The 27,144-nt window shown below is 39.2% G+C and overlaps 1 protein-coding gene across 1 annotated transcript; it reads left to right on the top strand.

The window, feature by feature from the left end:
* On the top strand, positions 1–26,906 carry LOC117659167 (vomeronasal type-2 receptor 26-like). The gene is made up of 7 exons (XM_087885327.1): positions 1–142; positions 13,819–13,984; positions 15,495–15,553; positions 16,713–16,933; positions 17,976–18,188; positions 23,682–23,808; positions 25,870–26,906. Exons 1-7 carry the CDS (start codon positions 1–3, stop codon positions 26,772–26,774), a joined length of 1,833 nt encoding a protein of 610 aa, XP_087741453.1. The 3' UTR covers positions 26,775–26,906.
* The last annotated feature ends 238 nt before the right edge of the window (positions 26,907–27,144 follow it).

Genomic DNA, 27,144 nt, shown 5'->3' with positions numbered 1-27,144 from the left:
ATGGCCAAAGAAGTCCACAGTAATCCTTGGCTGAGCTTGGAAACAGCTGGACCGAGCCACATCTGGTGCAGGCTGCTTGTGGGCCTGAACCCCAGTTTGACCCTACAAGCCCACTATCTGGAGCAGCGGTCACCAATTGGTGGTCCGTGAGAAAATTTTGGTGGTCTGCAGAAAAATTATTTGCATTTTTTTTATATTGCACTAAATCAGGGGTCCTCAAACTACGGCCCCTGGGACAGATCCGTGCAATGAACGTTTGTGTTGCTGCAGAGAGTCTCCCCCTTCGAGGTCTTTTTGTGTGGGTTGGAGGGAGGCAGAAATTCCGACTTGGGGTCTGCTTAGGCCTCCTGGTGCAGGGCTTTGGGCGAAGGCTGGAGAGAAATGCTGATAGTGGCGAAGAGCCGGAGGGCCTCGTTCCAGTGGGACTGCATCATGGTGTGGTACTGGCTGACCATCTCAGCCCGCTGAGCCTCCAGGTGCCGGCACCTGGCCTTGCCCTCCTGCAGGTCTTCCCTCTGCTTGGAAAGCCTGTTGCATGTTGAAAATACCTAGCTATATGTATATGTTGCAATATTTTCAGGATCAGACTCAATAAATTTAGCAAGAGTTAAAGGTTTAAATATATCTCCTTTTATTTACATTAGGCATTCTATATTCACTGAATATTCACAGATAGAAGCAAGGAAAAGGGTGCAAACAGCTCCTTATATATACAATGGGTAGAGCTAGATATGGGAGTGGTGAAATATGAATACATTAAGAAGTGAAGAATAAATTAACCCCTGATACCCCGTTCATATACTATTTACACATTAGAGAATAAGGCATTTACATCTGACAAATCCCCCTCTAAATGCCGATTCGTTATGCAACACCAATTACATTCAGATTCAGGACAATACATAACGTACAACTTAGAAGTTAAGTATTTATGCTGCTTAGAAGGTAAAGGCTTTGTCAATATGTCAGCTAATTGTTCAGAAGTATCACAATGCACTGCTTTAATAAATCCATCCTGAGATAATTGTCTCACATGTTTAAATTTTATATCTATGTGTCTGGACCTTTGTCCAATGGCGTCAGATCTAGATATTTCAATAGCTGCTTTATTGTCTTCATGCATAACAAAAGGCAAAGCAGGTTTTTTCCAAACATCTGAAATTAAATCATTAAACCATACAAGGTTATTTGCAGCTTTAGATAAACAAACATATTCTGCTTCTGTCGTTGAAGTGGCCACTAATTCTTGTTTACCAGTGTACCAGTAAACTGGACAGTCATTTAAGAGGAATATATAACCAGATGTACTTTTTCTACATGAGGTGTCTCCAGCCCAGTCCGCATCTGCGTAACATGTAAGCTTTGGTTCTTTATTATCGTTAGGTTCCAACATTAAACAAAAGTCTAGTGTACTTTTCAGATATCTTAATATTCTTTTAACAGCTTCCCAGTGGTACATTGTTGGCTTGCTGACATGTCTGGATAATAAATTGAGGGGTAAAGCGATATCTGGTCTTGTCCAATTAGATATATAAAGAAGTGAACCTATGACTGATCTATAAAATGTGTTATCTTTGAATTCAGGGGATGATTCATCAGCATTTTTTAGAAAGTCAGTCTGCATAGGAGTATCACAAGGTTTGGCATCACTTAGATTGCATTTGTTTAAGAGCTCTATGATCTTATCTCTCTGAGTAAGTTTGAATCCTCTTTTAGTTTTATTAATTTGAACACCAAGATATTTGTTTACTTTGCCTAAAGATTTCAATGAGAAATGTTCATTTAACTTAGTTACAAAAGTTTCTCTTCTCTCTTTATGTTTTCCTATGTATAAAATGTCATCCACATAGATCAATACAAATTCTATGTAATCATCACCCTTTTTGACAAAGAAACAGTTATCAGCAGTGGTAGCATTGAAGTCCATGGTTTTAAGTACTTTTACTAAACAATCATACCATCGTTTACCAGATTGTTTTAACCCATATAAACTCTTGTTCAACAACCAAGTCTCATTCTTGTTTGTGTATTGACTGTGAGGTGCTCTTACATATATTTCCTTATCTAGTTTTGCGTGTAGATACGCAGTCTGTATGTCATATTGGAATACATCGAGATTGAGTGCTGATGCTACCACTAGAGCTGTTTTGACACTCTCAGTTCTTACTGTGGGGGAATACGTGTCAGTATAGTCCTCCGGATATTTCTGTGCATAACCTTGTGCAACTAGTCTAGCTTTGTATAGGGTATTGCCTCCCTCTAAGTTCTTAATTTTATATATCCACCTGGTACCAATAATTGTTTTATCTTTTGGTGCAATTGCAGGTGTAAATACATTTAATCCTTGTAAGCTTTCCATCTCTTTTTTCATTGCTAATTCCCATTTTTCTTTTTCTTTACGAGGGAGTTTTAACACTTCCTCATATGTATTAGGTGTCATTGACTCACCATCCATATGTATTATGTAATCCTTGTATTTATTTGGCATCTGATTTCTGGTGTTTCTAATTGTTTTTTCAGGTTTACTATTGTTATCATGCAAATATCTTGCTTCCTTTTTTGTTAGTGTGTCTGTCTTTATTTTGTGTTGGCTATTTGTCCATGTTTTGTTTTTGTTTTTATATTTGTTGATATTTTGCTTTTCTATAGTCCCTTTCTCTTGAGATTTTGTATCTTTGTTGTTACTTGGAAATATTTCATTAAGATGTATTTTAGACCAGTTGGCCTGTTCATGGAACACAGCTATTCTGGAGACTATAAATTTGTTATTATTATCAATGAATCTGTACCCTTTAGTGCCTGTCTCATATCCCATAAATCTGAGTCTTCTGGACACGTTTTCTCCCTTTCTTCTTAATTGCTTAGGTATGTGTACGTCTGCAGTGACTCCAAATATGTGCATGTGTGCCAATTTTGGTTTCCTATTATACATCACTTCATATGGTGTCTTATTTACAATGCTGGACCAGGTTCTATTATGTGTGTAATTGGAATAATGTAGGGCTTCTGACCAGAATTGTTTGCTTAAGCCAGCATCTTCCAATGTGCATCTAATCATGGTTTGTAATGTTGAGTTCTTCCTCTCTGCAATCCCGTTCTGGAATGCAGAAAATGGACTAGATGTGTAATGTAACATTCCTTTGTCCTTTAACCATTGGGAGAATTCTTTAGACATGAATTCACATCCCCTATCTGTCATGATTTGTTTTATCTTGATATTGTGTTGCGTTTCTATGCTTTTATAAAATTCTTTAAATTTTTGAAAGGTTTCATCTTTGTGTTTTAATGTATAAACAAATCCATAGCAGCTATAATCGTCTACTATGGTCAAGAAGTAACGTTTTCTATAAGTGATTGATGGAGTTAGTGGACCAACTAAGTCCATGTGTACTAAATCAAAAATTTTGTTGGTTGATCTAGTAGATTTTCTTGGCCTGGGGCTAATTTTTAATTTTGTAGATTTACATACTGAGCATTCCAGATAGTTTTCACAATTTTTTATTTTAACACCTTCTGCGTGTTCAGTCATTTTTTGTACTACAGGAAAACTGGCATGTCCTAACTTCCTATGTAAGATGTGAGCACACTCATCATGAATTGGCTTACCTATTTTTGGTTTTTTTTTATTGTGTGCATCTTTGTGATCATGAGATATTTTACGTTCATCATTGTCACTGTTGCTAATGTTTCCATCATCTACTTCAATACAATCTTCCATATTTGAATCAATGTTGTGCAACCATCTTTCCTTTGTTATTAGATAAGGTAGGCCTCCTTTAATCATCACGGTGCCTATATCTATTTTATTTTTCTCCAAAGTCGCTTTTCCTTTAGAAAAGACAATGTTAATATCAGAATCCCTACTTAGTTTTATGGCACTTAGTATGTTATGAGGTATTTCAGGTATTAGTAATACCCCCTCTATTTTTCCTAGACCAGGCAAGGTTACATTCCCTCTACCTAATACTTGAACCTTTTCTTGGTTAGCTACCTTTATTACAAATTTATCTTCTACAAATGAAGACAATATATTTTTGTTATTAGTGGTGTGATTAGTTGCTCCAGAATCAATAAGCCAATTATTGTTCTCATTCTGCTGTATGTTAGTATTGTCTTGTTTATTTAATCCATTCAGTGAACCAGATTTTCTATCCTTTGAATTATCTCTGCCCCCTCTATTCTCTTTGTAATTTGGTGGGCTTCTATATCTATGTCTTTCCATGGAAGACTGTCTATAATTGTATTTGTTTCTATATTCTGATCTATGTCTTTCTTTTGAAATTTTGGGGCAATCTCTTCTATTGTGTTCCCTGGATCCACAGTTGTGACATTTAAATGTTTCATTATATTTTTCTTGGAAAGCTACTTTCCTATATGGTTTGTGTTCTATGTGGTTGTTAGAACGATTCCTTCTTGAATTGTCTTCTGCTATTAATTTATTGGATAGGCTTTCTATGGATAAGTATCCTAGATTGATTGTGTCTAAATGTGACATATAATTGTCCCATGATGGATCAAGTGAGTTGATAATAACACTTTTCATTGTTTGGTCTGAAATCACCTCCCCCCTTAAATGCAACTCAGCTCTTATTTTGTTTAAAGATATTAAGTGCTCACTTATGGAAACCCCTGTTTTTATCCTAGATGAAAAGAAATCTTTAGACATCCTTGTGGTGGTAGCTACACTGTCACTGTGAAACAAATTGAACATGCATTGAATAATTTCTGAAACAGTCAGATTTTGCTTGATGCTGTGATACATTGCAGGAGATACACTAGATATTAATAAGAAAAATGCTCTATGGTGTAAATAGTCTATCTTTAGAGTCCAAGGTCTTTTTGGGGGACTAGTGATAAAAAACAGTAAATTTTCCTTCATAAAGACAACCTGGAGCTGCTGATACCATTCTTGCAAATTAATGCCATCTATCCTTAGCTTTGGGAAGTCACTGGGTAAATTTCCGACATTATTAGGTCCATTACTTACAACCTGAGGTAGTCCGTGGTCTCGTAAATGCAGAAAGTTACAAAACGGCGTGGGGATGCTCGCAACGAGCCTGCACGGTCTCCTCGTCAATTCATGTCTTCCCGGACCGTCTGCGTAGTCTTGCGCATGCGCGTTGTCCATTTCTTCCTTGAAGTCGTCGTGAGAGGTTCTCCTCGTTGCGGCTCGCTCGTTCTGCTCCTCCTCAGACGAATCGGTCTCTGGCTCGATTTTGGGAGTCCTGACGATGACGGCTGCTCTTCCTCTTCTTTTGAGGGCGTTGGTGCTTGCTTCGGTCTGTGGCGTGGGGCGGTATCGGCAGGGCTCTCTGGGTTCGGGCGTCGACGCTCTCGTAGTCAGGATGGGAGCGGGCAGGTCTTGAGGCATTGGCTTGCTCACTCGCTTCTTCGTTAGCTTTTTAGTAATTTTTAGTTTTGGCCCAAATGCAGCAAAAAGCGTTTTCATTGCTGATTTTATTTGGTTGTTTGTTGAATCATCTTCACTTTCTGATTCTGATTCTTTTGAGGTGTTTGAATCTTCTTTTTCGTTTTCGTTGTCTGATAATGTTTTTCGCGCCAGAAATTTTGAATTGAGTTTTCTGATTGGCTCTGCTTCGCTCACCCTGGAGGTCTGTTGAAACCAAGATGGCTGCCATTCAAAATTTCGCGCGGGATCACCGTTTTTCTTCTTCACAATAATTTTTTCTGCAGTCATATCACTCACTATTTTTGGGTCTTTTGATTTTTCATTAGTGATGTGCTTCTCTCTCGCTGCTCCGCTGTTCTTCAGCATATCTTGGAGGTTCGCGATGAGGCTTTCATCATTCTTCTGGCTCTTCAATAGTTTTAATATCTCTGACCTGAGTTCGTTATTCTTTATTTCGATTTCCTCCTGGTCATCATTTTCATCTATTATTTCTTCGTCTTCAGTGGTGTATTCTTCGGTTTCTCTCGAAATCGCGTTTGTGGATTCGTTGATTATTTCTTGTTCTGTTTCCATTTCTTTGCTGTATGCCCTGGTGTTGGGCCTATCTTTCTTAGACATTTTTAAATTTTTATTGAGTCAATTAACCATCCTCTGCTACCAGCTTGTTGCAATATTTTCAGGATCAGACTCAATAAATTTAGCAAGAGTTAAAGGTTTAAATATATCTCCTTTTATTTACATTAGGCATTCTATATTCACTGAATATTCACAGATAGAAGCAAGGAAAAGGGTGCAAACAGCTCCTTATATATACAATGGGTGGAGCTAGATATGGGAGTGGTGAAATATGAATACATTAAGAAGTGAAGAATAAATTAACCCGATACCCCGTTCATATACTATTTACACATTAGAGAATAAGGCATTTACATCTGACAGTATATATTTAAAGTCGTGTAAGGGTTAATCATCTATACATCAATTGCCCCACCCACTGACTCCTCCTTACCATTTGACTCCTCCTACTGTGTATATATTCTGATGTCCTGAACGGTTGCCTTGCCTTGCCTGATGATCTCCTGCAATAGAAACAAAGAAATAAATACTGTTTATGTTCTCATGGCTTGCATCCTGATTATTGGGCATATATAAAAGAAGGTTCGCCTGATACGCCAGTTGCGCCCCTTTCTGGATCGGGACTCCCTACGCCCAGTCACTCAAGCACTCGTCACCTCTCGTCTGGACTATTGTAACACTCTCTACATGGGGCTCCCCTTGGGGTACACCCGGAGGCTCCAGCTGGTGCAGAATGCGGCTGCGCAGGGGATTATGGGAGCGACTGGGCGCTCCCATGTGACTCCTCTCCTGCGCGAGCTGCATTGGCTTCCGGTGGACTTCCGGGGGCGCTTCAAGGTGTTGGTGATCACCTTTAAAGCGCTCCATGGCTTAGGGCCGGGGTACTTACGGGACCGCCTTCTGCCACCAATAGCCTCCCACCGGCCAGTTCGCTCCCACAGAGAGGGCCTCCTCAGGGTGCCGTCGGCCAGACAATGCCGGCTGGCGACCCCCAGGAGGAGAGCCTTCTCTGTGGTGGCACCTACCCTCTGGAACAATCTACCCCCAGAGATACGAGTGATCTCCGACCTCCGGACTTTTCGTCGGGCCCTAAAAACTCATCTCTTTCAGTTAGCCGGTCTCTTTTGATTTTATGATTTTATGGTTGATTTTAAATTTTGATATGGATTTTAAATTGATAAATTTTAAACTATGGGCCAAATTTAATTATTTTAAATCTTTTTTTAATCGCACTTTATGTATAAATGTTTTATTTTGGCTGTTCACCGCCCTGAGTCTGAAAGGAGAAGGGCGGTAGAGAAATTTGAATAATAAAATAAAATAAAAATAAAAGAAATAAAAGAAACAAAGCCTATGCTCGTAGTCCTCAGTGAGGTGCTTCTGCTGAGCCTCCTCCTTGGTCAGATCCAATTTGAACTGAGCTGTTTTGCCAACTCTTTCTCATGGTGGCTGCTTAACTCCAACAACTGCTTCCTGTTGGGGCCCTAGGATCCCGGGCGGGGAGACAGACAAGGAGTGGCTGGGAGGGGAGGGGTGAGTAGAGGCCGGTGAGGTGCCCCTCAATGTGAGTGACATCGAGTCGACCATGCCCACCTAGTCACATGACCACCTAGCCACGCCCACCCAGCCGGTCATTAGGCGGATCCTATTAGTGGTCCGCGGGATTTAAAATTATGAATTTAGTGGTCCCGGAGGTCCGAAAGGTTAGGGGACACGTGATCTGGAGGGCCCAAAAGACAGGAGCTGCTTGAAACTTCACACCCAAGTGTGGAAACATCACCACTCCTGGAAGGGGCTACACATTTGGAAGAAGCCATCAGAGGGGGTATTCCACCAGTTCTGACAGGTTCTGGAGAACCGGTAGCAGAAATTTTGAGTAGTTCAGAGAACTGGCAAATACCACTTCTGGTTGGCTCCGCCCCCAATCTATTTGCTACCTCCCAAGTCCCAGCTGATTGGCTGGGTCTCCTTTTGTTGCCCTGCACAAGGGAATGGAGCTGGAAAGCAGGTGGGGTGGGGTGGGGAGGGGAGGGAATGTGGATTTTGCAGTATCCTTCCCTTGCCACGCTCACCAAGCCACATCCACAGCCTTTACCAGGAACGGGGGAAGGAGGTGGGGAGAGCAGAGCTCTGAATTACTCTACTTTCACTTTCTGCTCAGAAATACAAGGAGAATTGGTTACTTATTAAATAGCAAAACTCGTTAAATAAGGCTCAGTGAAGCAGGAGGGAAGTTAGCCCCGAAGGAGGAATTAGGGAGAGGAGAGAGAGCCAGCCCAGGACTCTTCCTTCCTTCCTTCCTTCCTTCCTTCCTTCCTTCCTTCCTTCCTTCCTTCCTTCCTTCCTTCCTTCTTTCCTTTCCTGCCTCCTTCCTTCCTTCCTTTTCTTTCTTTCTTTCTTTTGCTGTCCTTCCTTCCTTCCTTCCTTTCCTTCCTTCCTTTCCTGCCTCCTTCCTTCCTTCCTTCCCTTCCTTTCCTGCCTCCTTCCTTCCTTCCTTTTCTTTCTTTCTTTCTTTTGCTGTCCTTCCTTCCTTCCTTCCTTTCCTTCCTTCCTTTCCTGCCTCCTTCCTTCCTTTTCTTTCTTTCTTTCTTCTTTCTTTTGCTGTCCTTCCTTCCTTCCCTTCCTTCTTTCCTTTACTGCCTCTTTCCTTCCTTCCTTCCTTCCTTCCTTTTCTTTCTTTCTTTTGCTGTCCTTCCTTCCTTCCTTCCTTCCTTCTCCTTCCTCCTTCCTTCCTTTTCTTTCTTTCTTCTTTCTTTTGCTGTCCTTCCTTCCTTCCTTCCCTTCCTTCCTTCTTTCCTTTCCTGCCTCCTTCCTTCCTTCCTTCCTTTTCTTTCTTTCTTTCTTTTGCTGTCCTTCCTCCCTTCCTTTCCTTCCTTTCCTGCCTCCTTCCTTCCTTCCTTCTTCTTTCTCTTTCGTTTGCTGTCCTTCCTTCCTTCCTTCCTTCTTTCCTTTCCTGCCTCCTTCCTTTCTTCCTTCCTTCCTTCTCTCTCCCTCTCTCTCTCTGTACCCTCCCCCCCCCTCTCTCTATATATATATACATATACACACATACATAGATACATACATATATATATATATGTGTGCTCACTGACGAAGCCTTATAAGGCAGAAATAGCTATCTGAGTCTCCCAGAGAACAACACAGAATTGCAGTTTGTCAACAGAAAAAAAGCCCTGAAGCTTGTGAATGAGATTTCACACAACCAGAGCTGCAGAACAACTTAGTTTACGTAGGTAAAACCTGGCTAGAAAGAATATGCATATATATACATATATATATATATGTAGGTCTTTGGTTATTCGGGTCTTCTCCCACGTAAAATTGGAAGTGTCTTGGCGACGTTTCGACGAAGTCTCATTCGTCATCTTCAGGCTGGTGTTCTCGGCTTCGTGCTTCCAGGAGCAATGTGAGATCGCAGCTGTCTCTTCCTTTTAACTGCTAGTGGGGGTGTGAGCTGATTGGGTGGGAACTTGGCTGTGTTCGGATTGGGTGGAGGTGTGTTCTGATTGGTTAGGGGCTTGGCTGTGCTCTGATTGGATGGGGTGTTGGTTGTGCTCTGATTGGCTGGGGGTGTGTTCTGTTTGGGTGGGGGCTTGGTTGTGCTCAGCTTAGTCTGAGTTGCAGGGGGATTTGAGCTGGTGAGCTGCATTGTTGTTGTTTGGCTTCGTGTTTGTGGCCGTGCGAGCTCTTCATGGTGGGTGTCAGTCTGCTTCATGTATGGATTGGAGGGGTTTAAAGTGGCTAATGATGCAGCTGCGGTCTGACTTCTGGTCCTCGATCGTGGCTCATTATCAGTGTGGGTTTGAGTCTGCTTTCTGCGTGGATGTGTGGTGGTGACATCCTGTGTGGCTCTCGTGAGTGTGGGTCTGGTGTCATTCGTCGTGTTAGGGACTCGTTTGTCAATAAGGGCGGGTTTCCAAATGGCTGGTAGGCGGGAGGTATCGTCTCGTTTGTTCATGCTGTGTGGGCGTTTTTCTATCTCGATGGCTTCTCTGATTATTCTGTTGTTAAAGTGTTCAGTTTTGGCAATAGTTCTGGTCTTTTTAAAGTCAATATCATGTCCTGTGGCTTTAAGGTGTTGGACCAGGGAAGAAGTTGGTTCCTCTTTTCTGACTGAGTTCTTGTGTTCTTCTATGCGTGCACTTATTCGTCTGTTGGTTTGTCCGATGTATGTGGTGGGGCAGGCGGTGCATGGGATTTCATATACTCCTTGATTTTCTAACTCAATTTTGTCTTTGGGGTTCCTTAGGATGGTGGATATTTTTCGGTTTGTGCAGAATGCTGTCTTGATGTTATGTTTGCGGAGGATTTTGCTTATTCTGTCTGTGGTGCCTTTTATGTATGGGAGGAGGGCTTTGCCGTTTTCTTGTTCTCTGTCTTGGATTTTAGTGGGGGTTTCTTTTTGGATTAGGTTGGTGATCTTATTTCTTTGGAATCCATTGGATGTTAGTACGTTAGTGAGAGTGTGTAGTTCGGTTTTTAGGTGTTGTTCGTCAGCTAAGCGTTTTGTTCTGGAAATGAGTGTCTTGGCTACAGAGTTGATCTGGGCAGGGTGGTGGTGTGAGAGTGCGTGCAGATAGCGGTTTGTGTGTGTTTTTTTCTGGTAGATAGTGTGTCCTAGGGAGCCATTGGATTTTCTGTAGACTAAGACATCCAGGAAGGGAAGTTGGTTGTTCGCTTCTGTTTCCATGGTGAACTGTATTTTGGGGTGTAGGCTGTTGAGGTGTGTGAGGAAGTTGTCCAGTTTTTCTTTCCCATGTGGCCAGATTATGAAGGTGTCGTCTACATATCTGAGCCAGAGTTTGGGTTTGTGATCAGATTTTTCTAGAGCTTGGGTTTCAAAGTATTCCGTATAGAGGTTGGCAATGACAGGTGAGAGGGGTGATCCCATGGGTGCTCCTTCTATTTGTTTGTATTTCTGTCCATTATAGATGAAGTATGTGTTGGATAGGCAGTGGTTGGTCAGATCTAAGATGTGCTTGGGGGGGTTATATTTGTTTTGGATAACTGTCAAGGCTTCTTTGATTGGTACTTGGGTGAAGAGGGATATATATATAAATTTGATTTATATGCCGCCCTTCTCCGGAGACTCAGGGCGGCTTACAATGCGCTAACCAATAGCCTTCATACTTTTGTATATTTATACAAAGTCAGCTTATTGCCCCCACAAACTGGGTCCTCAATTTACCTACCTTAGAAAGGATGGAAGGCTGAGTCAACCTTGAGCCTGGGGAGATTCGAACCTGCAGTAATTGCAGGCAGCTGGTTTTAATAACAGGGTGCTTTAGACCACTGTACTACCAAGGCTCATGTTTTTGAAGAGTTGAAGAAAATAACGTGGAAATATGTGTGGCAAAGAAAGAGAGCAAGGATTAATATTAAAATGCTACAAGATGCAAGAATTAGAGGTGGGTTTGGCCTTCCGAATTGGGAATTGTATTATCAAGTGGCAGCGTTAACATGGATTAGAGAATGGATGTTATTAAGGAATACAAGATTATTGATATTGGAGGGTCATGATTTACAATTGGGTTGGCATGCCTTTTTATGGTACGGGAAACAAAGGATACATGGATATTTCCAAAGATATTATGTAAGAAATGGTTTGTTATCAGTGTGGGAGAGAGTAAAAGAACAACATTATTTAAATATTGTAATGTGGCTTTCTACAATAGAAGCAGTGACATACCCAAATATTGTGTACATGGGGAATATTGTGAGATATAAAGACATTCTGACAGATCGGAGAGTGCTGAAACAAAAACAAGAACTAGAGAGTCAAGGAATCGAGAGAGATTGGTATAGAAGATTGCAAATACAATCAAGATATGAAGCAGATCATAGACAATATGGCTTTAATTTAGGGATATCCGAACTGGATGAAATATTGGCAGGAACAGATGAGAAAATGATTAAGAAACTCTATAATTATTTATTGTGTATTAGACTAGAAGACGAAGAAGTAAAAGAAACAATGATAGCATGGACAAAGAATTTTGGATACACCATAGAATTGGATAAATGGCAACAACTTTGGGAAAGAAATGATAAATTAGCAATGGCAACAGCCTATAAAGAAAACCAATATAAAATGTTTTATAGGTGGTATATGCCACCAGAAAGATTAGTTAAGATGTTTAAAGATAAATCAGCTAAGTGTTGGAAATGTCACCAGTTGCTGGGATCATACTATCATATGTGGTGATTGTGTAAAGAAGCAAAACAATATTGGCTGAAAATACAAACATGGTTAGAGGGAATGTTGCAGCAACATATAGAGTTAAAAGCAGAGATATTCTTATTGGGAATTTTACCAGAGAATTATAGTAAAGAAGATACCTATTTGATTATTCATATAATAACAGCGACTAGAATTGCATTTGCACAAATCTGGAAAGCACATAAAATCCTGTTGGAAGGAGAGTCTTATTTCTGAGCTTGTTCATTCCTGGATGTATGACAAATTCTATTACTAATTGGTTTATTTTACTAATTGATGATAATGTTGGAATTTAATGTCATTAACATTATACTCTTCATATGTTTATGAACCAGTAGCATTTTTTATTACTGGTTTGGGTGAACCGGCCTGAACTGGTACCATTTCACCCCTGGATTTTCCCCAAGTGGAGCCTTTGGGGCAAGTGGGAGCAGTGGCTGCAGGGGAGAATTTGGCTGGAAGGTCTGGTGGGGCCATGGCGGACCCTCAGGATGCATCTTCCTCAGAGTTGTAGAGAGTCACCTACAGGGAGATGCAGATTGCATGTTTATAATCACCATTCACTTATGAATGGTAATCATAAAGTGTTAGATTAAATTTAGCTGGTAGTCTAAATTTTTTTCCAAGAGTTTGTTCATGAAGATCAATGTGGCTTTTTACTTAAATGACAAAAGACAATGTGAGAACTGTGTTGGTTGTCATAGTACTTTTACAACAACATAACAAAAAACAAGCTGTATAGTTCTTCTTAGATGCAGAGAAAGCCTTTGATCATTTGCATTGGCCTTTTTTGCTTAATGTTCTGGAAGATATGAGTCTTGCCGAAAATTTTATTCAAGAAATTTAGTGTCATAACCATGTGATATCCAGAAGGGGACAAGTCAAGATTTTCCTTTGTCCCCTTTGCTGTTTATTATGCCTCTTGAAGTGTGAAGGGAGGAAAATGGGTCAGTCCTGGAGTCAGGGGAAGGTCCAGACGAGGGCTCTGCATTAGAGGCAGAGATGGGGCCAGGGCCATCTGGGAGTGATGAGCGGACTCCGGAGCCTCCAGAAGCGAGTAACAGAGAGGCAGAGGAACAGGAGGAGCCTGTTCCTAGTGCACACATGTGAAGAGCTGCCAGAAGGCAAAAGCAGCTAAAGCAAAAAGGACGACTCGGGAGTAAGGCCAGGAGATGATTGGCCCCTTAATTTGGACTAAACTGAGAATGAAGTAACTATCAGCTGTTCCAATAAAACAGGTTTGTTTAGGATTGATTGTGTCTGGTAATAACTACTTGGGCCTAGGTCACAACAATTGGTGTCAAGGGGAAAAAAGATCTATTAGCTCTATATCTTTCTTCATATTTATACAATGATATAATCCAAAAATATTCAGTGTCCTCAACCTAGAGTGGCACCAAACTCCATGTTTCTGGGTGACCTTACTCAGCAGTCTCTGGAGAAAAGAGTCCATATTGAAGGATAGCAGAAGTCAAATACATAGATGTTGAAATCCTGCATTTCCCTCCAGCATCATTTTCTGGACAGGTCCTGACAGGAAAGACCACAACGATTAAAGAACACTGCCCTCAGGGGTATATCTGTAATTTTTCACAAACATGCTGTATATCAGGAATAAGTTCAGGGTCCCCAGAGGAAAAGTTGCTTCTCACTGTAATTATCACCATTCTGCTCTTTGAGATGTCTCCTTCTATTTCTCTAGTGACTGCCTTTGATGTAAACATCAGTCTGAAGCACTGTGGAGGGGATCCTGCATCAGAAAAGGATAAATGCTTTAGGTGACACTGTGTTATGTGAATTTTAGGACAGGCAGGGGCTATGCTGTTAAATGTCCTTTTCTCTCCTTTCCAGGTGAAGCATGATTTGTCTCTTTTAATTCTCAGGGCTTTTAATTCTTCAACTCTTCTTGTTCTTGTTTAGAAACAGGAAGGGAATTGATTCAGCCCCATGAATTATGAACCTCCTACTTCTGCTTCTGATGCTACTGCTGTCCCAGCCAATCTCTGGAAAGCTTAGAATGAAATGTCCACTGACTCTGGAACACCAGGATGGAGAAAAACCATGGAGCTATTACAGACCAGGAGACCATCTCATTGCTGTTATCACCAGTGAAACAAAAATATCTCCTGTAATGTTCCCTTTTGATGCAGCTCCTTCTAGTCAGTCTAATTCGTAAGTCATTCAGGATAATGGAGTTGCATTCCCTCCATTTATAATTCTAACACCTCATTCTTTTTTCTCCTTATTCCACTTATTCCAGATGCATATGGCAGCACCTCTCCTGTCTAATTTCCTAAATCATTTAGATTTCCATGCTTTCTTTGTCTTATTTTGAGGAACAGATTCAAATCCAAAGATGGAAGAGAAAAATAATATGAAACAAGTCCACATTATTTTCCTCTGCCTGTTCAATCTTGAATTCATGACTTGAATACTGATTTTTATTTAAATTAGTGATTCTTGTAGTTTTCCCCTTCCCAGCTCATTTCAAATACAACTACACATTGATATTTACTTCCAGATCCTTATAGAAATACAGGATAACTTAGTTTTAGAATTGGTTTCTGGATCACTTTTGAAACATCCTCTTCCTTTTATGGTGGTTCTACTGTAATTATTCAATTATTTTGAATCCTGATTATTGGGCAGATGAAAATTAGTACTGCCCCAAAGAATAGTGTATTTGCGATTCTTATCCCATGTGGAGGACTGTATCAATTCCATCTTCCCAACATTCATTAAAATTGAATGGAGTTGGGTGAGTATCATTTGTCTCTGGGTTTGGAGTCAGTAATGGCTTAAGACTCTGTAGGCTTCAAAAGACAAAGTGGTTTAGATTGAAAAGAAGTATGTTGTTGGTTCTGTTGATGATAATGACATGATCATATTTACAGCAGTTTGTTTGTTCATTTTTACAAGAGTTTATCTAATGCTCATTGAAAAATGCTATGCTTTATTTTGATTAGTCAAGCAAAAATATATCAAAAATATAAAATATATTTTGCTATTCATGATGATGGTAATGGTGATGATAAAAATGAACATTCTTTTACAGTAGCATATCTTCTGATCGGTCTAAAATCCTACGCTTTATTTTCGCTACTCAAGTGGTCAATAAGAATTCCCAGCTCCTGCAAAATCTCACACTTGGCTACGACATCCATGACAACTATATGAACACTATTGGCACTTCAGATGCCTTGCTGGACATGCTCTCCAGTGGAGAAGCCAATGTTCCCAACTACAGCTGTGGAAGGAAGGACCACCTTTTGGCTCTTGTTGATGCAGCTGTCAGGGACATCTCCATCCAGATGTCAACATTAGCAGACACCTACAAAGTCCCACAGGTTTGTGTGTGTGCCTTTCTAACTAGTAAAAAGAGTGAATCGGTAGGATGGGTAAGCAATAAATTCAACCACATCCATTCTAGGGCATTCAAGAGTTGCTTTCCTCTGTGGCCAGTGTAGGTATATTGTCTAGTGATGGATGGGATTGATACTGGGGAGGGGAAAACAGAAAAGGAGCCCTATCATCTAATGACACCATCCCCATTGCTTTGGGGGCTTCTACTGCACACCTGTGAAAATAAGGAGAAGGTCAAAATCCTTATATTAAAACAACATATAACCTTTATGGACAGAATTTAAAAATCTGACATAAAATATGGCTCTTTATTTGAACAAAACAATTCAGTTGAATTTGCAAATGTGGGTCTGATGTCAGAAAAAAAGGGAGTGAGCAAGAAATATCATTTGCATTCTTTATTCTGATTTTTTTTTAATTACTTCCTTTCTTTTCTTGTATTTTTTATCTGGTCTTGCTAATATTCTGTCTGTAATATTAGCTAATCAAGAATACAATATTCTAATACCTTGATGAGGAAAAAGTTGGATTTATTGAAAGAATGACGGCATTGTTCATTGCTTTTTCAGATCACTTATAACATTGTTTCAGCGGCTCTGAGTGATAAAAGTCAATTCTCATTTTTTTACCGGATTCTCCCCAAAGAAGGGTTCCACTACCCAGGAATTGTCAAACTGCTCCTCCATTTCAGATGGACTTTGATTGGTCTCTTTGCTTCAGACACAGAGAAGGGAGAGAATTCCATGAGGGCTTTGAGTCCTATGCTGGTCAGGAATGGAATTTGTGCTGTTATATCAGAACAAATTTCACCAGCTGGACATACAGGACCCCTCAGGGTTGCCATTTCCAAGTGGAGACAAGTCAATGTCTTTGTTCACATCGTAGAATATTTTGCTGTTTGGGACAGAATTCATCTTTTCCATTCAACACTTAAAAGTTTGCCAGAACCCATTGAAGGGAAAGTCTGGATAATTGCAGTCCTTGGGGAAAGGGAAATAAAAAGACACATATTTCTGAAATATATCCATAGTGTTTGGATCTACATTTTCCAGTTGAAAAAAAGCCCAAAGGACAGTTCCTTTGAACCAGATCTCTTTGTGCAACCACAGTTCGGAGATCAATCTTTTCTCTGTTCTTTTTCAGAAGACATCATTTCTGTCAAAGGCCGGAGAAGATGCACTCAGAAATCTCCACTGAAGACCAAAGTGGAAAGAAATTGGCTCTTGTACATATGTAACTACCATGTTTACTCTTTGATTAATGGTCTGGCCCATGCCTTGAACGCTGCATATTCCTCCATATCCAAGAGGAGAAGAAAAGAGGGAGAAGAGAGCCTGGGGACTCAAAGGCTGCAGCCATGGCAGGTATGGGGTCCTGACAAAGATCCATCAAAGTTACTTTCTTTGGATAAGGAATACAAAGGGGAAAAGGAAACTATCTCAACCTTTTTGTGCTTCAAAAGGCCAACAAGTTTGGTCCATCTAATCACTTGTGGATAATTTTCCAAAGAGCGGGTACCATGACATTTATATTTTGATCTTAAACAGTTAATTTTATAAAATATGTATGCATTTTAAGTAAATTCCTATCTTTATGAATTTGTGATTAGCATTTTAGAATTGTATGTTCATACATTTGAAGGAGACCCTAGCACCGTTACGGCGAACCTATGGCACGCGTGTCAGAGGTGGCACTCAGAGTCCTCTCTGTGGGCATGCACACTGTTGGCAGTTGCTCTTCGGGTTTCTGGCACACAGCTAGTCTTCGCGCATGCCAGAAACCCCAATACCAGCTGGCCAGTGCACATGTGCTTGGTGAAAACCCCAAAACCAGGTGGCCGCCGCTTGTGTATGCCGGCCAGCTAGTCTTCGGGTTTCTAGAGCTGTGGCGCATGCTCTGATTTGGGCACTTGGTGCCAAAAAAGTTCACCATCACTGATACAGCATAACCCTTTCTGTCTGCAGGAATCCCAGTTAAATCTTCTCTAAGTGATGGCTGTTTTGCATTAAAACAATCAGTGAAGGGGAAACTTCTCTGGTTCACGGGATCAGCTGTAAAATTGTTCCTCCTTTTAGGATGGTTTTCATTCAGCCAGAATCTCTCCTTGTTTTCAAGGGCTTTATGAATTATCTTTTCATTTGTTTGTTCAATTTATATGTGATCCAGTCTAGAATGCTCCCTATACCCTACCAATTTCATCAATTATTTATTTTATCAATATTTCTATGATTGACAAATTTTGCTGAACCTTTCTTTTCCCCTTTTGGGGACAGTGATAACACTTGTTGTCCCAACTCAAGTGAGACAACTGTAGCAGAAAGACTCAAATCTGAAAACAACAACAACAATGTGTGATAGAAAAACCAAGGTTTCTGCTTTTAACATTCCTGGATATTTCTCTTCTAGTTCCATCCATTTCTGAAGAAGAACGAGTTTTGCAATCTTTCCCACGTGAAACTGTACTTGGACCAAAATGGGGATGTGACAGGAGATTTGAACCTCGTAAGCTTGATAGTTCAGTCCAGGGAGGATCCCGTTAGAAAGCAAGTGGGGACTTTTGAAAGACAGAGACTTATTATCAATCCAGATGCTCTTTCACAGCTAAAGTTGCTCAATAAGGTGGGTGAAACATTGGTGTCTTTTCTCTGTTTTCCAAAGCCTTGAGATACTTTTCAAGTGGCTAAGCCTATTCACCAATACAGGGAGAATTGAATGTGGGGAATAGAAGCCTTATAATTTTCTTAAAAGGCTTGGGACGCTTCAGTACAATTGGCAAGGTATCTCTCGGATGCTGTAATATAGAACAGTGTTTCAAATTGATTCAGCCGTGTCCTTTGTGGGGTGCTAGGTGATAATTCTTTAAGACCTATGGCTATTTAAAAAAAAAAAGTTTTATTAAAAAAAAATTCTTTCACCATACATATTTTATGAACAGAGTTCACATTTTATACATAATCAAAATCATCCTTATAATACTTCTTAATCTTCCTATTTTTTCCAATATTTATCTCTTTTGTGTAATCCTTTATCCCAAATTTATCATTTTTCTCCATATCTTATTATTTCAACTTCTGCCACATTAATTCCTCCCCCTATTATTTTTTATCGTTTTCAATTTTATATTCCAATAACATCACTTTGCGCCTTATATTTCTTCTCAATGACAATTGCTCCAGTTGTTTGCCATCTTTCTTCATTTCCCGAAGAGTCTCTCTAATTCCTTTTTCTCATTCATTAACAATAATACAGTCATCTTAATTTACTTGATTATCAAAATGAGCTGAGGTGGCGCAGTGGTTAGAGTGCAGTACTGCAGCTACTTTAGCTGACTGCTAGTTCAGCAAATCAGCGGATCAAATCTCACCGGCTCAAGGTTGACTCAGCCTTCCATCCTTCCGAGGTGGGTAAAATGAAGACCCAGATTGTTGGGGGCAATATGCTATTTAGTATAGTGTCTTTGGTGTAAGCCGCCCAGAGTCCTCGGAGAGTGGGCGGCATAGAAATATGAATAATAATAATAATAATAATAATAATAATAATAATAATAATAATAATAATAAAAAATTACCTATTTTTCCCTTTCCATCTGCTGTGGTTTATCACCAACATATTCTATTTTTTTTTCTTTGCAAAAGGAAACACTTTCATGTTTTCAACATTATTTTCTATACAATTAGCATTTTAAATATTCATTTTAATTACATTGTTATCAAAATTAATAGTATTGTCAAATTACTTATTTTCCCCTTTCTATCTATTAGGATTTAATGTAAACAAATTCTATTCAGATTAACAGAGTTGGAAGGGATCCAACCCCCTGCCCAAGCAAGATACCCTCCATCTGCCCCTACCTAGGATCAAACTCACAACCTCCTGATTGCGAGGCAAGAGCTCCACCTCTAGGCCATAGCAGCTGGGCTTCATTCATTTTTGTCATATAATCACTTATAATCATTTTCCACCCTATCTTATTTTTTCAACTTCTGCCATGTTATTCTCACATATTGCTTTAACAAGTCATTAATGCTTTCATCTAGCTAACATCACAGTATATCCTATACTTCTTCTCTCTTGCCACTACTATAACAATTAAAATTTCATTCTAATTTAAAAAGCTTTAAAAAACACCATTATTATTATATTGTCTACTTTCCCATCCCCATTTATTAATCTATTTTGTGTATATTTCCTAATGTTTACTTCATCATCTCATCTTTACCCATCATCTCGAAACCTTTTTAACATCCCCCTTTCTAATAGTTTTTTGCACGACCCTTTATCTCGCTCTAATTTCTCAGTTCTCTCTCTTTTTCTTTTTATATATGTTACATTTCTTCTTCTGGCTCCTTTTATCTTTTTCTTCTTGTTGTTGTGTTGTTTGAACTTCCCTTACTAAAGTTTTCCCTTGTCTCTTCCAGATATTCCCCCTTTTCCCTTTTGTCTGTTTCTGTTTTAGGGGGGATTTTTCCCCTTTCTGATTTCTATTTTTTAATATTTGCTCTTCAACATTATTAATTTCTTGCTTCTCATTTAAATTTTTCTCTTACAACTCCTCTTCCTTTTCTTTTCTGTATTTTTAAATGAATTTTCCATTTCTTTTTTGCCTATTAAAGATTCACGCATGCTTTTAAGCATCAAAAGTAACTCTTCATACATCTGCAACTCCATTTTTTAACAATTTAATACCTCCCCAATTATTTCTCTATGAACTTAACCAGAATTTAAGGTCTATATAGTTTTCTTGTATCTCCGCTTCTTTGCTTTTTCCTTCTTTGATTATTTCTTTTATTCTTTAAAATTAAAATGTTATTCTCAATTATTCATTATTATTCAAATTCAGCAACAGTCAAATCCCATTATGAAGCTGTCTTCCAGAAGAGAAGGGAAATAAACAGCCACCCAGAAGTAAAACACAGTCACTCCTTAAACGTTCCCACTTAGCCAAAATTTAAAGTCTATGTAATTTTCTTGTATCTCCTTTTCTTCTTAAAATAGTCCTTTGTTCTTCAAACAGCTGCTTCCTGTTTTGTCTATTTGAATACAGTATCACAGTACTTTTTCTTTTCTCCAGCAGATGGCACTCTCAGTTTCTACACGTTGCAAAATAATCTTTCAAATCCAATTGTTTATCAAAATATTCAATAATTTTTCAAAACCTCTTATAATTTGTTCTCTTTCTTCTGAACATCGTTTATAATCCATGAATAATCCATGCTTTCTCTTTTTTCTGTATTTGTGTTTTTTCTCCCCAAGTGCCAGATAGCCACTAATCCAAATTCAGGGATGCTTTTAAGACTTCAATTCCCATTTTTCTTAGCTTAAATTGGCAGTTATCTCACCCAATTCTGGCTCTCCATCCAAATGCCACTCCTGCTCAATACTTTGATCCGGTTGTCCCAGTTTCAAAGCGGCCACCATAAGATGGCCGCTGTCCCCGCTGCTGCTTCGGGAGAGCTGTTTCTGTTCCAGCAAGGAAATTGCCAATTCCTCACGGTCTACGAAACACTTCTCCTTTCTTCACCATCCCTACAAGATGGCTATAGCTCGAAAACCTCCCGCCAGCAGTTCGTCCGGCTGGATTTTGCGTGGCTCATCAGAGCCTGCTATTTTCCAGTCCGTTCCTGCTGTGATGTCAACCGGCTGGACGTATGGCTATTTTGTCTCCCTATTTTGGAACAACACTGTTCCAAAACTATCAGCTAAAAATACAAAACAAAACCATTTTTAATTCCCAGTCTTCATTAATTAAGATATATAAAGAGCTGAAAGATTCTATTTTCACCAATGAATTAATCAGTTAACATTTATTTATCTGGAAGTATCAGTTTTAAATTGGCCATACAGCAAATTAAAGGTGCATATAACATAGATGTGAAATTGGGCTGTAAAATAATTGACCTATGAATCACGCCACCAATGAACTCCTGTATCTATATAAAATAGATCTGTATCTGTATAAAACAGATATACAGATTATGTATATCTATTGGGGATTTAGGTGCTGATAGCATCAACCTGTCTTGTTTCCTTGCCTAAGATTAGCCCAGGTTCCCAGTTAAGTGAAAAAGGCAAAGATAACTCTAATCAAGACTGGACTTGTTTCCTGTTGACACCATTGGGAAATATGCTTTGGCATTCAGGTTTAGCTTGTCATGGCTGGGCAAGTTTATATTCTTAAATAGATCATACTGGTCAGAATTTTCATACTTGTCTTTCATGCCTTGGGGATAGAAGAATAGGCCTTCTGCTCCTAGGGAGAAGGTCCAAGGCTTTCCATTCACAAGAAATCATAATGAGTGTTCTGGTGTTCCCTGACCCAGAAAACTGAAGCATTGAAACAAGGATTGACCCAATTTCTACCATATGTGGGGGATTTCTACCATATGTGGTGGGAATGCCCAAAGGCAAAAAATATTGGAATTTAATAAAGAATTGGCTTGAAGAAATTTCATTAATAAAATAGAAGTTAAGCTGGAATTTTTCCTTTTGGGAATGACAGAGGGTAAATATAAGAAAGATATAAATTATCTATTACTGCATATACTCACAGCTGCACGGATAGCCTTTGCTCAGAAATGGAAAGAGAAAGATACCCCAACTGAAGAGGAAATAATATTAAAAATTCTTAACTGCACAGAAATGGATAGACTTACCTTGGAGCTCAAGGATAAATGTACTATATAATCTGGAAAAAAATTTAGGAAAGTCTAGATAAAAGCAAGATAGCCGAACAAAGCTGTAGTGTTAGATGAGAAATATATACGATATGACAGATAAATATGTATGTAAATTGCATAAATAGGTACAGGTATAGATTAGTAGAAAGTATGTAATAATTGTATAGAAATATGATATAGATTATTAGTATGATGTTATGTATAAATAACGTATAAGGTTAAAGAATTATAATATTAACATTAAAATAATTTGTATTAGTTTAAAGTGTTGAAAGATATTTAGAACCAGTGATGTCATAGCTATGAAAACCTTGCTTGACCCTGTCACAGGGTTCATATTCATGTCACATGTGATACAGCAAAAAATGCCTGATTTTTGAGGGTCATGTTCTCATGCAGAATTGGGCTTCACATTCTGTCACCATCAGTTCACCCAGCACCGGAAATGTGAGTGTGTGCTCCACATGTGTGAGACATCAAACAACATGGTAATTCACTCACCTGCGATGTCCATGCATTTGTGCAACATCAAAACCACAGCGATATAGGACAGGATTGCACTTGGGTGGGTGGGTGGACCCACCCACAGATCGCTACTACCGGTTCACCCCAACCAGTCCGAACCGGCTGAATACCAGCTCTATTCTCATGACTAACCTCATTTCATCTCACTCTAGTTCTAGAAACTAGGCAGTCAGTTTTAGCCTTGGTTCACCATCATGGTGGCCATATAAAATTAGCAAATAAACATACAAATAAACAAAGAACAGATGCATTAAGGTTGACAGCCCAAATTTATAATGAAGTTTTCCTTTATTGGAGGTGGTTCTGGACCACTTTTGAATGGGGATGGCCTTGCAATGATACATGTAGTCCAGAAGAAACCTTTCCAGTTCCAATCGGTCACAGGTTTCTTCATCACAGTTTTATTCAATTTTAGTAAATCTAGTAAAATAAAATAAAAAATCATTAACTTTTTAGAATAAATTTCATTCTAAGCTTTAATATGAACCCAGCATCTCACTTTAAATTCATAGGTAAATGAAGAAAGGAGTAGTGCACGGTAATACAATCATGTGGTTGTATTTATATATGTGTATGTATGTATGTGTATGTATTTGTGTATCTGTGTATGTATGTATGTGACACTAATTGTCAATTCATGGTTAAATTGTTTCTCAATTGCTTAGGTCCAGAATTTATTAAGTAGAAATGTCCTGTATTGGAAAGAGATATTCTAGAAGCAAAAGGGAGAAATTAAATGAAGAATCTGTCAGTAGTTGTATCTCCTGCAACATTGAGAGTTACTTAAAACGTTCGTATTTACCTAAGTGAAGTCCAGCAACTAGTTGACTAATGTTCCTGTCTACCTCCATTTTTCATTAAGGGTTAGTTCTAACATATTTTGTTTGGCATTCCTGGTTTTCCTGCTTAGTCTTTGCCTCAGTCCAAATGTGTGGAAAATTGTCATCCTGGATTTTTCAAGCAAGCTCGAAAAGAAGAGCCAGTATGCTGCTATGACTGTATTCCTTGTCCAGAAGGGACCATCTCCACTCAGGAAGGTGAGTGACACCAAAGAAAAGGCTACTAGATTCATCCAGAGCATTTTGATCAATGTGCATTTTAAAAGAGACATCTAAGGTTAACAATTCTGTGGTTCTCAATTTTCAAGGTGCCCTATTTCTTCCCTAAGGGGAAGAATAAGAAAAAGATTTTGAGGGACAAGGTAGGAAGAGATAGAAGAACATGGTGGATTCTGTAAGACTATTTGCATCCGAGGACATTTCTCTTTGCTTGCTAGTTTGGAGCTGTCCTCCCATGTTTACTGCTCTTAGGGACATCTGCATTCTTTGCAATTGAGAAATGGTTTCAGATCAATTTTGCTCACCCAAACCTAGTTTGTATTACAGGCCAAAAGATAAATAAATCAATCAATTAATTAATCAGTCAATCTTTATTAAGGTCATGTAACCAGAAAAGCAGAAAGATCTAATTCAGATAACCATGGAGAGACGAGAGAAATACACACAGAAGACTTTCCATAAACGATGTGGAAGAAAGGACATAAATTAAATTTACCATTGTTAGGGGTAAAATCTGCCTCTTTTATTTTTAGTGCTTTATTTTTCCATATTATGGATCAAGAGGTAAAACCCAAATATTATTTATAGCCCAGTTTAGCATTCCCAGATTTAGCATAACCATGGTTTCCTTGTTTTCCTTGGTTGGACTGCTACTGTGACTTACCTTGAATATTGTACATAAATCAATCGATTGATTGATCAATCAATCAATCAATCTTTATCAAGGTCATGGAACCACACAAGCAGGAAGAAGTAATTCAGGGGACCACAGAGGGAGAGGATTTGGGTTCAAGGGACAAGAGAAATATGTACAAAAGACTCGCCATAAAAGACCTGGAGCAGTTTTGTGTGAAAGAAGGGATATAAATTAAATTTACCATTAGTAGGGGTAAAATTTGCCTTTTTTATTTTTACTGCTTTAATTTTCCATATTACGGATTAAGAGGTAAAACACAAATATGGTTTATAGGCCAGTTCAACATTCCCAGATTCAGCATTGCCACCATCATGGCTTCCTCGGTTGCATTGTTACTGAATCTTCCCTCTTCGTCTTATCTTTCCAATTTTCTTGGATATTAAATAATGAAATACAACAGCAACAAAAAAAGGGGATATAGCTGTGCCTCTAATAAGGACTATTAACTATTGGTATTAAAAGGAAACCGATCTAAACAGAAATCAGGGAAAAAAGAGAACCAACTAAGCTATTGTATTTATTTCATACGGTGTAGCAGAATACAGCATTAATACATAAAGTTAGCAGAAACAGCATATAAAATGTGCATCAAAATATAAAACAGCAGAACAGTAAGTTATTTTAAAAATGCATAATAGGAATGATGGGTACAATTATGAATGAAATTAAATTATATATGAACAGTTACTAGAGTGGCTAAGCCTATCGCTGGATATCTGGACCATTTAGCCATTGGGCAGCAATGCCCTTGAGATGATGTATTTCATGCAGGGATCCAGAGAACCTTCTGAGGGCGCATTCCCTCATAGGTAAAGGTAAAGGTTCCACTTGCACATATGTGCTAGTCATTCCCAACTCTAGGGGGCAGTGCTCATCTCCGTTTCAAAGCCGAAGAGCCAGCACTGTCCGGAGACATCTCCATGGTCATGTGGCCAACATGACTAAATGCCAAAGGCACACGGAACTCTGTTACCTTCACACCAAAGGTGGTCCCTATTTTTCTACTTGCATTTTTAATGTACTTTCAAACTGCTAGGTTGGCAGAAGATGGGACAAGTAAAGGGAACTCACCATGTTACGCGGCACTAGGGATTTGAACCGCTGAACTGCCAACCTTTCGATCGACAAGCCACTGAGCCACCGCATCCCGATTCCAACATAACATGATATAAAGTTTTTGGGATGATCCCACAGTCACAGTTAGTATTGTCAACCTGCCCCTGTTGTTTTTTTTTCAAAATTGGCACCTGCCATGGTTGGTTGGTATCATCTGCCATCCAAAGAAGATCTTTCTTGAAAGGTGAAAAGAGATATAAAAGAAATATTTCTTTTTGTTTTCTCAGATACTGAAAAATGCACCAAGTGCCCAGATGATCAATATCCAAATGAGAGCAGAGTCCAATGTATCCCAAAAAGAATAACCTTCCTCTCCTATGAAGAACATCTGGGCATCATCCTGGTGTCCATTGCCCTACTCTTGTTCCTAACCACAGGATTCATTTTAATCATATTCATTAAATACTTAGAAACTCCCATTGTCAAAGCCAACAACCGGGACCTCTCCTACATCCTCCTGGTCTCCCTCTTGCTTTGCTTCTTGTCCTCCTTTTTCTTCATTGGACAGCCAAGGAAAGCCACCTGTCTTCTTCGACAAACTGTGTTCAGCATTGTCTTCTCAATAGCTGTGTCATCTGTGTTGGCCAAGACAATCACAGTGGTGTTGGCATTCTTAGCCTCAAAACCAGGGAACAAAGTGAGAAGATGGTTGGGGAAGAGCTTGGCCAATTCCATCATCCTTTCTGGTTCTGCTGGCCAAATTTTCATCTGTTCCTTATGGCTGGGAATTTCTCCCCCATTCCCTGACTCTGACCTCCACTCCCAGCATGGAGCGATCATCCTTCAATGCAATGAAGGCTCTGTCACCATGTTTTATGTTGTCCTTGGCTATATGTGTTTCCTTGCTGCCATTTGCTTCACTGTAGCTTTCCTGGCCAGGAATCTGCCTGGGGCCTTCAATGAAGCCAAGCTGATCACCTTCAGCATGCTGGTCTTCTGCAGTGTTTGGATCTCCTTCGTGCCCACCTATCTGAGCACCAAAGGAAAGTCCATGGTGATTGTTCAGGTCTTCTCCATCTTGGCCTCCAGTGCTGGACTGCTGGGCTGCATCTTCTTCCCAAAGTGCTTCATTATTATCCTGAGGCCAGATCTAAACACTAAGGAACATCTCATGATAAAAGTAGAGAAATGACAGTGAAATTGTTTCTTAGGCTTATAATATTTAATTTTTTCATTGTAGTTATTGGTGTTTTGTATTCTTCCTTTGAATCAATGTGACAATTAAGACTATTTAAAACTGAAGGAAATAAACATATGAAGAGTATAATGTTAATGACATTAAATTCCAACATTATCATCAATTAGTAAAATAAACCAATTAGTAATAGAATTTGTCATACATCCAGGAATGAACAAGCTCAGAAATAAGACTCTCCTTCCAACAGGATTTTATGTGCTTTCCAGATTTGTGCAAATGCAATTCTAGTCGCTGTTATGATATGAATAATCAAATAGGTATCTTCTTTACTATAATTCTCTGGTAAAATTCCCAATAAGACTAT

Source organism: Pantherophis guttatus, chromosome 2, assembly GCF_059756535.1.
Source record: "Pantherophis guttatus breed Tessera chromosome 2, ASM5975653v1, whole genome shotgun sequence".
Classification (NCBI taxonomy): Eukaryota; Metazoa; Chordata; class Lepidosauria; order Squamata; family Colubridae; genus Pantherophis; species Pantherophis guttatus.
Note: the sequence above shows the minus strand (reverse complement) of the source record. Positions and strands in the feature narration are given on the sequence as shown.